The sequence below is a fragment of the Tupaia chinensis genome, unplaced genomic scaffold (assembly GCF_000334495.1).
Source record: "Tupaia chinensis unplaced genomic scaffold, TupChi_1.0 Scaffold000366_1, whole genome shotgun sequence".
Lineage (NCBI taxonomy): Eukaryota > Metazoa > Chordata > Mammalia > Scandentia > Tupaiidae > Tupaia > Tupaia belangeri.
The window spans coordinates 108,613-122,362 of NW_006159863.1; the positions used below are offsets into that span (position 1 = coordinate 108,613).

Genomic DNA, 13,750 nt, shown 5'->3' on the forward strand with positions numbered 1-13,750 from the left:
AAATATTCTTAAAGGGTAAAAAATAAAGAACCCGCTGCCTAATGCAATATTTAAAATTTCTCAGAGTGATCTACATTGTGATCTAAATACTGGCTAAATTCCTCCAAAAATGGTTGACTATATTTGAAATATTCCTTTGAAAAACATACATTCTCATTTTATTTTAAAATTGTGTACATGAAAGAAAGAGGTAAAAATAGGTATATTGTACAGTCAAACAAAATAACTGCTGATTAAAACATTGGTAATGTAGAACAAACTCCTCTCAAAAATGTATCAATAGGTCCGGCCAGAGACCAACAGCTGGTGTAATCATTACATTGCTGGACTCCCATGTTGTCGGCAGAAGTTCAAGTCCTGGGCCCAGCAACTTGAAACACACTGGGTGCATGTCCAAAATCCTGAGAGGAGGCTGGAGAAAAGTTTGCAGTGTGGCCATCCCCCCGTGGGGTGATTGCACTTTCTCTCTGTCTTTCCAGCGTGCACACACACCCTATAGCAAAACCTTTCTTAAAAAAGAAATAGGCCCAGCCTATATGGCACACAGACCACTGACTGGGAGGCTGGAGGCTGTATGGCAGGTTTTAATCTGTGCCAATCTGAACACATCCAGCATAGAAGCATTTGCCTGTAATCCACAAATCGGGAGACTGGGGCTGAACGGGAGACTAGGGCAGGACGATCTCAATTTAGCAAGAACCTGTCAAAAATATCTGTCTGTCTCCCTCTCCCTTGCCCATAAAGGGGAAAAAAAAAAATCGTATCAATAACCATTAAGCAAGAAAGTTACTTCTGCAGTATCTGTGAGAGGTCTTCAAAAGTTCGTGGAAATGTCTATCATGAAAAAAACTGGACATGGAATTCCAAATAAATTTTGCACCAAAATAAACTCATACATTAATTCCAAAAATTTTCTGATGCACCCTTGTATTGCAATTGGTTTATGTAAATAAAACAACCAAATAATTTAGTATCTGATACACTATAAAATTTTATTTTCAAAAAATAAAGCACTATATTTCAATGTACAGAATGATTTAGAAAAATGAAATAAAATTTAAGAGACTATTTATTCAAAGAAAAATGTTTTTGTGGGGAAAAATGATTAATATTTTCTTGACTACTAATTTAAACTGGAACTTAAATCATTTTATTTTAAATCAAATTCAGCTAGAGTAGACACTAAATCATATAGAACAGGTAACACTCAATTATTACAATAGGAAATATCCAATTTATAAATTATTCACAGCCTTGAAATATTATCAAGGACTGCAGAGAGACAGAAGGAACCCCAAAAGTCTACAGAACAGCAGCAATTCACTTATCCTCTAACAGACTATATTTTTAGATTTTTGGCAGGTTTGTAAGAGTCCACAAAAAGTTTAAATAAAAAACTCTTTACTGCTTTACCAGAGAGAAGTTTTTCTGAAAGAAAAGCAAGACAAAAAATAAGGGATGTGGGTAAGTCATTTAATAAAAACAAGAACCTGGTTTCATCACTGGGTAAAATGAGAACGTTAATATTCCCTTCACGAGGCTTTTCATTTTTTTCTCCAAACAATGAAAATAATATTAAATGTATAAATATACATGTATGTGTGTGTAATAATACATAAAATAGATTCTTCAAGGTAAAACATAGTAAAACATATTTTTTAATGTTGGAGGACTATATAAATACTGATACATTATTACATAAAACCTCAGAAAGGCAAGGTCAACAGGTGGTATGGTGGTTAAGGCACTGGATTCCCACACAGCCAATCACAGTTCAAGTCCCAGACTCCATGGGTTAGGAATTATACTGGGCATGTGTGTGCACGCCCAGGATCCTGAGAAGAGAATGGAAGAGAAGGGATTGGGGCAGTGCCATTCCTCCTTAGGAGTGATTTCTCACTTTCCTCCTCTTTCTCTCTCTCTCTCTCTCTCTCTCTCTCTCTCTGTGTGAGTGCATGTGATCTACTAAAAAAAAAAAAAAATCAACTAAAGAAAACAAACCTCAGAAAGGGTTCCAGGAAAAGAAGAAACAAATGATCTGGTATAACCATGTAAAATTAAAGTAAGCATTTATACCAGGTACTACAAGGCACCATGGAAAGAGTTCTATAAAGTCAAGTTAGATGCAGCAGTAATGCGTCATTTTGTTGGTTTTATCGATATTTTTCAAAATAGTAACAACACTTAACTCTCATTGTGTCTAATTCTCCTGTATTTCGAGGAGTTCCATTCCACTCGGTTAACTTTGTTCTTTAAACTCTTCCTTACTCCTCTCAGTATCTCCGTATTCAAACCTCCATGATCTGTATCTCGTACCATCCTCATTGTGCCTTCTTGGATCTAAATCTAAATCTCTCATCTTCTACTCCTATCTTGTCTTTTTATCTGAAATTTAACATCCTTCTCAAAGAGAATAAACCTTTTTCCCCTTTATCTTAGAATACCTCATACTCCTCAAGTCTTACAGAATTAAAGTGAGGAGTAGGCTGATCTTTTCTTTAATTCCATTGCTGATGGCCAAGATAAGCTACCACCTGATTAGCATCTAAAAACTTGAAGTCCATGTCATATCCTCTTACTACTTTTTCCCTCACTGTCATGCTGAATCCATGCGTGTGATTTCCACATCAGAATTAAAGTCTTCCCTTCCATCTCCATTGCCATTATTTTTTTAATAACTGCTAAACTTGCTACTGCTATCAACAGCCCTTCTAATATCCAGACGAATTCATCAGTAATAGTCTTTAAGGAACCACCTTTTTTAAAAAGATGCAATTTGGAGCCGCGCGCCGGGAACGGCCTGGCCGGCGCCCCCCCCACTCCGGGGGGCGCGCCACGCGGCCAGGGGGTAATAATAATAATAATGAATAAAATTAAAAAATAATTCTTAAAGAAAAAAGATACAATTTAACTGTCACCTATTCAGAGAAGTTCTCACTGACCATAACTGAAAAAAAGATTCTTTCTTCTTAATTTGTACAATGAATGAACAAATTTGTAGTTGGAGATAAAAGGTTTTAAACAGAAAACCTGATCTAGATCATGGAAAAAACAGCTTTAAATTCTTATTCTCAAATATGTTTAAGTTTCTCAAATCAAAATGAAGTTATTTATGGCAATTCAAAATGACATTGTTTCCTTTCCTGGAACAAAAGATATTAAAGACTGTACATTTAAAAAAATAAGCTTGGTTGGCAGGTGGCATGGTGGTTAAGGGTGCTAGACTCCCACATGGCCGATTGCAGTTCAAGTCCTGGACCTGGCAGCTTGCTTTCTCACTTTCCCTCTCCCTCTCTCTCACTCTGTCCCTCTCTGGTCAAGTTAAAATAAATAAATAAATAAATAAAGTTAAATAAAATAATTCTTTTTAAAAAAAATGGTTAAAAAAAGATTCCTTCTTCTAAAGGATAACTTCAAGATTTCTATTACTCACATGCTAATATATTATTATAGTTGCTCTTAATCTTGTCTTATCTCTCCTATTAGTCTGTAAAGTCCTCAAGCACAAAGACTGTGCCTTATTCATCATAGGGACAGCATACAATAGAGCTTAATTTGTTCAATGAATGAACAAATTTGTAGTTGGAGATAAAAGGTTTTAAATGGAAAATCTGATCTAGATAATGTGGGAAAAAAACAGCTTTAAATTCTTATTCTCAAATATGTTTAAGCTTCTCAAATCAAAATGAAGTTATTTATGGCAGTTCAAAATGATATTGCTTCCTTTTCTGGGACAAAGGATATTAGCAATTAGCAATTGGTTTAGTTAGTAGGTGGCATGTTGGTTGGGGCACTGCCCATTCCCACATGCCCAACCACACTATGAGTTCCAGACCTGGTGGCTTGCTTTCTCACTTTCCCTCTCTCTCTGTGTCTCTCTCTGGTCAAATTAAAAATAAATGAATGAATAAATAATTCCTTAAAAAAATAAAAACAATGTGCTTTAAGATCTTCCATATTCTTAGTTAATATATACTTCATATTCATTAAGAGCCTTTAAAGGTAGCTATCTATCTAAAAGACGTCCAGATATGAATACCTACAGACATATTATTTCACACTCAGAAAAATACAATGACATACAAATTTCTTTCCTGTATGAACAAAAATTTACTCCCACAACTTTCAAGCCATGAAGATAAACAAAATTAATTTGAAAATGTAGGGGCTAGCAGGTGGCATGGTGGCTGAAGCACTGGACTCCCATACAGTCGACTGGTTTGAGTCCTGGAAAGCTTTCTTTCTCGTTTTCCCTTTCTTGCTCTTTCTGTGTCTCCAAGGACAAATTAAAACATAGTAACAACAAATAAAGCTAACTAGATAAATAATTCTTTAAGAAAATTTAAAATATAACCATAAAAGAAAAGCTGCTCTGCATGGTAATTGGATATCATAACCATTTTATCTTATTACCTACAGAATACAAATATCCTACTTACACAAAAAAATACTTGTTAGGCCTATAAATAACCATCTCGGAAGACTCAGAATTTTGTATAAAATACTAACATGCTCATAAAGTTTAGTACATTGGGTGGTTAAGAATAACTTTACTGGGGCCAGCAGGTGGAGCAGTGTTGGCTGCTGGACTCTCATATGGCCAACAGTGGTTCAAGTCCCAATCTGGCAGCTTGCTTTCTCACTTTCTCTTTCTCTCTCTGGTGAGCGTGCTTGCCCTGTGGCAAATTAAATAAAATAAAAGAACTGTTTATTTAATTTTTATTTATTATTATTATTTTAAAAATTTACCAGACAGAGATAGAAAGTGTGAAAGCAGGTCACCAGGTCCAGGACTCAAACTGCAGTTGACCATGTGGGAGTCCAGCACCTTTACCACCATGCTACTTAGTGATCCCCAAATTAAATACTTTTTAAAAAAACAATAACATCATCAATATATGGCATTGTTTATTAATTGTGATAAGCCTTATTTAAATTGTTATTCCATAATATATTCACAACAAAACATATATACATTAATAGATACACTATCAGCAGATGTGTACACAAGCACAAACACCTACACCTATTATTTATATCTTTATAGGTGCTTTTTTTCTAAGTTACTTATTTTCTCTCTTAGATGCACTTAAAGCACTTGAGACATTTTTGTTGTTGTTTTTTTGCCATAGAGTTCATGTGCTTGCCGGAGTGAGACAGAGCTAGTAAGAGGGAGAGTAGGAAATCAACACCCAAGAGGGTCGGACACACCATAATCTGTTCTCTTCTGAGGATTTTGGGCATGTACATGTAATGCACCCCCTGTGAGTCTCAAGCTGCCAGGTCTGGAACTCAAACCACTGTAAGCCACATGGGAGTCCATTGCCTTAACCACCACGCCACCTGCCAACCCTGCATAGGTGTATTTTTGAAACATTAAAATGTGAAATGATTCTTCATTCTTAGCTTTAAGTCCTTCCTAAAATGTCATATTAAACAGTTTGCTGAGTATTAACATGCTAGTTGCCTTTCAATTTTTTTTAACCCTAACTCAAAAATGGATGAAGTAGATATTACTTTCTGTTCCTTAACAAATTTATCAGGTGTATAGTTATAACTTGATGACATTCTACAAAAAAAGAAAAAAGATTTCCATTATATATCTTGAAACTATTCTGAGTTAAGTTTGTAGGATCAATGAATTATGAGATTTAAAAACTAAGTCTTGGGGGACCAGCAGTTAGCATAATGGCTATGTCGCTGGACTCCCACGTAGTCGACCACAGTTCAAGTCCCGGACCCGGTGGCTTAAACTCATGCCGGGCGCGTGTGTGTGCGTGCTCAAGATCCTGAGAGGAGAATGAAAGAGAAGGGATTGCAGTGTGGCCATCCCCCCTGTGGGATGATTTCTCACTTTCTATCTCTCTGTCTGTCTCTGTCTGTCTAGCAAGCGCACGCGCTCTATAGCAAAAACCTCTCCAAAAGAAGAAAAAAAAAAAACTAAGTCTTGGAGTCAGCAGGTAGTGTGGTGGACTCGCACATGGCCAATCAGTTTAAGTCCCAGATCCAGTGGCTTGAAAATCACGCCAGTCACGTGTGTGCATGCCCAGAATACCAAGAGGAAAATGGAAAAGAGGGATTGTGGAATGACTATTCCCCCAGGGGATGATTTCTTACTTGCCTCTCTCTGTCTCTGTCTCTGTCTCTCTCCAGTGAGCACACATGACCTAGTAAAAACCTAGAAAACAAACAATGCCTTATGGTTAAGTACCCTAGAAGTTGGAGCATGTGAACAAGAGGTAGGTTATATATGTAGAAAATGCTGCAAGAAGGCATTTAGGAAGGTACCCATACTGCCCACCAGACACCACCAGTTCTAATCCACAATACCATCAGTGCTGAGTGATCAGCAAAGATAGTATGATCCTAAGTGTGCAGAATATTCAGAAAGATTCACTGCCCAGAAAACTTAATATTCCAGGACCAGCAAGTGGTGTAACGGTTACGTCGCTGGACTCCTATGTGGCCTACTGCAGTTCACATCCCGGACCTGGCGACTTGAATCTCACACTTAGCATGTGTGCCCAAGATCCTGGGAGGACAATGGAGGAGAAGGGATTGGAGTGTGGCCATCTCCACTGGGGGGCTTATTTCTTGCTTTCTGTATCTCTGTCTTCCCAGCAAGTGTACAGGCCCTATAGCAAAAATCTCTCTAAAAAAAAAAATTAAAAATTAATATTCCATCAAATAAAAATTGATTTGGTTAGTGGCATGTGGAGGGGTGGGAGTGACAAGCACCTTAAGGCCATTCACACTTGTCTTAATTATATCAACTACGTTTCCGAAAGTATTATTAAAGTATGTAGACATGAAAAATTTCTTCAAGAGGAAACACCTACCAGCAATACTGTGATAATAAACTTAGGTTACAATTTGGGTTCTGCCACCTAATATGTGTTTTCATGGGCAAATTATTTAACTCTGTGAATGTCAGTCTCTCTGATCAACCTCATAGCATGGTTATAGGAATTACAAGTGAAAACTACAAGTCATTCAATGAACTTCATGCTCTAACCTAAGATGGATTATCATCAACAAGCATGAAAAAAGTGAGTGGGGGAAAGGCGCACTAGATGAAAATTAGAGGGGGATAGAGGTGTGAGGACAGAGGACCAGAGATAGCCAGAAAGTTCAGTGAAACCTCGAAATGATTTAAGGAGCCAAAAGGAGCAGGCCTAAGAAAGAAGATGAGAAAAGGAAGAAAGCAGAGTAGACTAACTATTCAACATGTGGCAATATGTAATTTAAATACTGATAAAAATGTATAAACCCATATATATTTAATGTGAAACTTAAATGTGTGTAATTGTGTTTAATTACAAATCTTAGTCATTGCTAAATACATTTTCTGTTTATTATGAAGATATGGTTAATTAAAACATTATTCTAACCTAGTTGAAAGACAAATTTTTAGATTCTATTTTAGACTAGTCAATCTTCTAGAGCCTCTTTGATAAAAAAGTTTTTCCATATTTATTGTTAGTCTAATACACATTTGAGAATTAACATTATGTCAAAAGCATATGAAAACTGATTAACAGCAAAAATAACAATTAAAAAAAAACAGGTTAGCATCCTAACAAATTAATTTTATTGTTGCTATCCTATCTACTTAGGATAATGAAAACCTAATCTTATTACAGTTTGATAAGTGAAGTAATTCTTACCTTCCTAATCAGTTCTTCTTCTTTTTTTTTTTTTTTTAGAATTATTTTATTTTACTTTATTTATTTTAATTTGACCAAGGAGGGACAGAGTGAGAGAGAGAGAGAGAGAAAGCAAGCCTCCATGCCCAGTACTCAAACCATGGTTGGCCATGTGGGAGTTCAGTGCCCTCAACCACCACACCACCTGCTGGCGAGCCTAATCAGTTCTTTTTTAAAAAAAGTTTTTTTTATTTCTTCTATGAGAGAGAGAGACACATAGACAGAGATGGAGAGAAAGACAGAGGAAAAGAATCCTTGAAGGGTCTTGGCACTGAATTCCACCCATTGACTTTAGTCAGCCCCAGATCATGGGCAAGTACATGCCTAACATACTCAGGAAGGTCTCTGGACTTGAACTAAGAAACTTCCCAAGAGTGTTGTGTTTTATGGCTGTGCCACCATCTGGCCATTCCTTAATCTTTTTTTTTGAGAGGTTTTTGCTATAGGGTGCGTGCGCTCGCCAGACAGACACAGACAGACAGAGAGACAGAAAGCGAGAAATCACCCCCCCGGGGGGATGGCCACACCGCAATCCCTTCTCCTCCATTCTCCTCTCGGGATCTTGGGCACACACGCACATGCGCCCAGCATGAGTTTTAAGTCACCGGGTCCGGGATGCAAACCGTGGTTGACTACATGGGAGTCCAGCGACATAGCCATTACGCTAACTGCTGGTCCCCCCCCTTCCTTAACCCTAACAATGATATACAGAATATGTTAAATTCAAAAGTAATATCTGAACTTTAGCCCCCTGCTTCAATATATGAAAATAAATTCAAAGCTAGATTGATCTCATATATTTTTACATTTTAAAAACTTATTAACAGTGATTTGTGGCTGCTATTAGAAATTATCCATTATCAGTATTACACTGGAATCTAGATACAATAGTCCACTGAGCCTAGAATTCCATAAAATACAGTTCCACCCTAAAAATAAATTCAGGACAGTTTTATTTGTTTAAAGGCTGAATTCATCCTTGTGGTTCTATAGGCTGAATCTGCCATGTGGCATCTACTATTCTATCTTAAAGTTGTAAAATTTATAGGAAGAATTATAACTTAGAATTATATCATTTATTTTTATTTTTGACAAATTCTCGCTATAGCTTCTTTAATTATCTACTGTAAGTAATTTATCTGCAAACTCTATATCCCTTCTATAGCAGTGAAAACACTGTTTTTATCAACTCTATTCCTAAAGACCTAAAAAAATTTAATTCAAACCAAAGTAAACATAAACTATTTAGTATGAAACTCAAAGCTTTCCAAAACCTGTACTCTCTCCTAATATATTATCTTTATCACCATAATCTAGCTCATATGTCACCTTTATTAGTCTAAAGACGTATCTTGCCTTTTCCACCTCTTGCTAATCCTTTAACTTTAAATAAAGCTCCTATATTTCAAAACAGAGTCTATATTCTTTAGTGTTCCAGTCAGATTAATCTGTTCTCTTAACATATTAAGTCCTTGCTATGTGCCTAGGAAAGTTCTAGATACTGGAGGCACAACACTGGTCAACACATGGTCACTGCCCTCTAGGGTGTGAAGCCTTTCTTAATTATCTCTGTTGAAAGTAAATTTCTTTTCTCAGCTTTTAAAATTCTAAGTGCATACACTTATTCTGTAATAGGTAACAATGTTTAAAACTCTGAACACTTACATTTATTCTGTAATAGATAACATACATGCGTACACATGTGTGTGTGTGTGTAGCACCTATTGCTAAAATTAGAAATCTAGCTTTGAGGAGCAGAAACCATGCCCATTTTTCTTTCTAAAAAACACTTTTTATATGACAGGTACTCAAACTTATTTTGTTGAGTAGAATGTTAGAGGGAAAAATTAAGAGTGCACATTCAGTATCATGATAAAATTATCTTATTCTTCAGAAAAAGTACTTATGATGCACTTAAGGATTAGAGTGTGTCTGCTAGTTGGAAGTTAGCTATTAGAACTATGAAGAGAAAGCTAAACTTTGGTAAAGAGAGAGAATGAAAAGGCTTATCAAGTAGCAACAATAAAGGGCTAAAATAGAGAAGAGAAAATTTGAAATATAAATATAAAATTTGACATTTTTTTTTCTTTGATCTCCGAAAGTGTGAGGAGAGCAATCACAGTTTTTACAGGTAATAAATTTTTGCAGAAATAGCTTATTATTTAAATACAAGCAAATAACACAGACATTTTGGGGAACTCTAAATAAGCAAAGTGACTAACCTCATTAATTCTTCCACCTTATCATCTACATCTAGGTCTTCTTCTGAGGCTTCAAAACTGTATGACCTCTGACCCATGCTGTTTGCATGGTAGCGAGTTGGTGACAACTTTCCATTGGATGTGGACAATCGCTCATTATTCTCCCTCCCATTTTGATTGGTAGTGCAAGGCTGTGGGGAGGTATCATAACTGTTGCTAGGTGACGGGGACATTCCCGAATGTTGGGTCTGTGTGGAAGCTGTTGCTGTAGAGGAAGATGCTGGAACATTGTTGGTACTGTTCCCATATGAACTTCCTCCATAGCTGGACCTTCTTCCAAACTTGTCACTATGCTCTTGATCAAGACGGTCCAGAGTTTCCAAGGCATGGAGGATTTCATGTTTAGTCATTCCAGTACGTCGAAGGCGCTGAAGCAGATCTATCTGCTCTATGGTAAATCTAGGTTCATCTGTATAGTGAGACATGGTTTCCAGCAAACTAAAATAAATAAATAAATAAATTTAAAAATCTCTTTATTTACAGTATCTACCAAAGAATATATCATTACAGAGAACGTTTACCAGAAGATATAATATTTCTGTAACTTCATTAGTGAAAGCAATAAGACATGTCTCATGCTAGAATGTTTTTTGCCATGACAAACGAACTGGTACAGATATTGAGTTTATTAACACACACTGGAAGTAACATAAAACCCTATTTCATATAGCATGCTATTTACATTTTCCTCAATTTTGGTCAATACTGGAACTAAAATTTTAGTTATTTTGAAAATACCAAGTCAACAGATTAAGTACACACAGTACATTGAGTCCAAGATGTGTGATTGCTCACAAGTGTTTTTTTCCATCTTGAATGTATTATTCTACATCAGAGTACTAACTGATTAATTACTAAAAAGGTGTACTATTTGCTTTATCACATGTCAGCAAAACTGAACTAGAAACTCTAACTTCATTTAGTATAAAACAAATGATTTCTTAAGCTAATTCCTAGCAAATATTAATAACCAGAAAGAAATATTTAAGTGGGAAAAAAGAGAGATACATAAAAAATAAACTTACTAAACACTATTTCATCAAATAATCAGCAATTTCTTGAGCTTTTCATCTCTGTAAAGCACCCTCTCTTAACAGTTACCCAGAGAAATGGATCTTCTGTGGTTGTAGACAAACTGAGTTATTCACTTTTCTTAGGAAATAACTTCTACAATGTTTCCTTTAACTAGCATGAAATAATATAGCACACTAAAAATGTTTTATAGCACACCAAAAAAATGTTTTCTTAGGATGAATAAATATAGTAGAAACCCATAGTAGAGTAATTCAGCACGGCGCATAGAGAGCTGGATCCCAATGGCCAACCAACCATGGTTCAAATCGTGGTCCTAGAAGCTTGAAACATGCCAGGAATGTATGTGTGTGTACCTAATATCCTAATGGAATGGAGAAATGAAGGAGAAAGAATTGGAGAGTGACCATGCCCTATGGAAGGGTGCTTTCTCTCTTTCTCTGAACCTCTCTGTCTCTCTCTGGCAAGTGCATGTGCTCTTGGACAAAAAAAAAAAAAAAAAGTTTATGATCCAGCTGTGGTGATATGTGCTAAGATACTGTGTTCTAAAGAAGGCTGGGACCATACTGAGGCTTTTGTTTGACTCCCAATCCCCTGTGGGCACACAGCCTGTAATCCCAGTAACTCAAAAGGTCGATGCAGGAGGACCGTGAGCTTGGGGCTAGCCCGAGCAATATAACAAGACCCTGTCTAAAAAGAGCAGGGCATGGGAGCATATGTCTGTAGCCTGGGCTGGAAAGCTCAGGCAGGAGGATATTATACCAAGATCCTGTCTTTAAAAACATACATATATAACACATATAGATAGAGAGAATTGTCAAACATCATAAACATTATCATTACTTGAGTTCCTCTTTCATAAACCTGACTTTTCTGAGCTGGCATCGTAAGTCTAGTGGTTAAGGGAGCTAGAGCCCACAGGGTCGACCATGGTTTGAATCCCAGTCGTGGTGACTTAAAAAACACATTGGGTACGTGCGTGTGTCCAAAATCCTGACAGGATGCAGAAATGGAAGAAAATGGATTGGGGTGTGACCACACTTTATTGCATGATACTTTCCATCCTCTCCCCCAATTCTCTCTCTTTGGTGGGTATACATGCTCTCTGGCAATTATTAAAACAGAAACAAGAAACAAATAAACAAAAAAATACCCTGAGTTTCCTACTACAGTTCTGCAGCATGCTAATTTCTTCTATTTTTATTGTTCTAGTGCCGAACATGATGGCTGGCATATAGTAGGTGTCAATAAGTATCTACTGGCAGATATAGATGTCAAAGAATTTTCTCACCTTCTACAGGTAAATAAATATCTGCTCTGGTCCAGTCCCCATGTGCTGTTGGAGAGCTCACTGTTTCTTCATCCCTTTATACTAAAATTTTATTAAACATTCACTTCTAGGCAGGAATTAAATAAAAGTTTCATACAATATAATCTCATCTAATCCTCACAGCAACTCTCTGTAGTAGATATTATTTACTTTATTTTATCTCATTTTATATTGACAGCTTGATCATTGCAGGAACTAAGGCTCAAAGTAATTTCATACTTTACAAAAAGTTTGAATAAATAGTAGGAAACAAACAGATAAGCCTACATCTTATTGACTCCTAACAGTATACATTATTCTGTTTTCCTTTCAAATATACTGCAGGACTTAAATGCAATCATATGATTTCAGAAACAGGTTACTGTACTTCTTTAAATCTCCAATTTAAACCATTTAGAAGGGCTTGTGGGTGGCATGGTGGTTAAGGTGTTGAACTCCCATATGGTTGACGGTGGTTCAAATCCCAGAGCAGGCGGCTTGCTCTCTCACTTTTCCTCTCTCTCTCTCTCTGGTGAGTGCATATGCCCTACAGCAAATTAAAAAGGTAATAATAATTATAAATAATTCTTGAAAATAATAATAAAAAGTAAACAATTATTTTAAAAAATTTTAGATAAAACCATTCTAATTACTGATGGAGTAGGGATCTTAGTGATAGGTTTTTACTTTTCTCTCTTTTTTTTTTGGAGATTTTTGCTATAGGCCATGTGCACTTGCCAAAGAGACAAAGAGAGACAGCAAGACAGAAAGCAAGAAATCACCTCCCCACCCAGGTAGATGGCGATGCTGTAATCCCCTCTCCTCCATTCTCTGCTTGGGATTTTGTGCACACAGGCACATGGGCCAGGTGTGAGTTTTAAGCCTCCAGATCTGGGGATGAACTGCGTTCGACCTCGTGGGAATCCAGCAACACAACCATAATGCCATCTGCTGGTCCCTGTTTTTTACATTTAAATTCTTTGTTCAATTTAGTACTTACATTTACTAGTTAATGAGTTTGACAATAATTTGGCTTTATATCATCCCAAATGGGAGTATCTCATTGTCCAATATGCTTTATTGAATAATATCTCTCTTCTCTGAAGTGTCATCTGTATCACATACAAAACTTCCATGTAAATCTATATTTACCTTTAGATGACCTATTCTAGTATACTGATTGCTTTGTCTTTCAAAATCTTTTTAAGTAAGCAGGCAAAAATCTAGAATCTTATGTGAAATCTTTCTAGTTTTAAAAACAGGCTCAGAGGCTGCCAGGTGACATGGTGATTGGGAGTGCTGGACTCCCATATGGCCGACTGTGGTTTGAGTCCCAGACCTGGCAGCTTGCTTTGTCACTTTCTCTCTCTCTCTCTTGCTTTGTCCCTTCCTGGTCAAATTAAAATGAGTAAATAAATAAAGTTAAATAAAATAATTCTTTT

At 36.5% G+C, this 13,750-nt stretch overlaps 1 protein-coding gene across 9 annotated transcripts in view; it reads right to left on the reverse strand.

Moving 5' to 3' along the window:
* The window catches only part of HMBOX1 (homeobox containing 1), a 185,725-nt gene that overhangs the window by 93,409 nt on the left and 78,566 nt on the right, over positions 1-13,750 (reverse strand). For all 9 annotated transcript variants that reach the window (XM_027773716.1, XM_027773713.1, XM_027773715.1 and 6 more), the window contains exon 3: positions 9,929-10,405. In XM_027773716.1, coding sequence (XP_027629517.1) covers positions 9,929-10,405 — 477 coding nt within the window. The remainder of the gene's footprint in view (positions 1-9,928; positions 10,406-13,750) is intronic.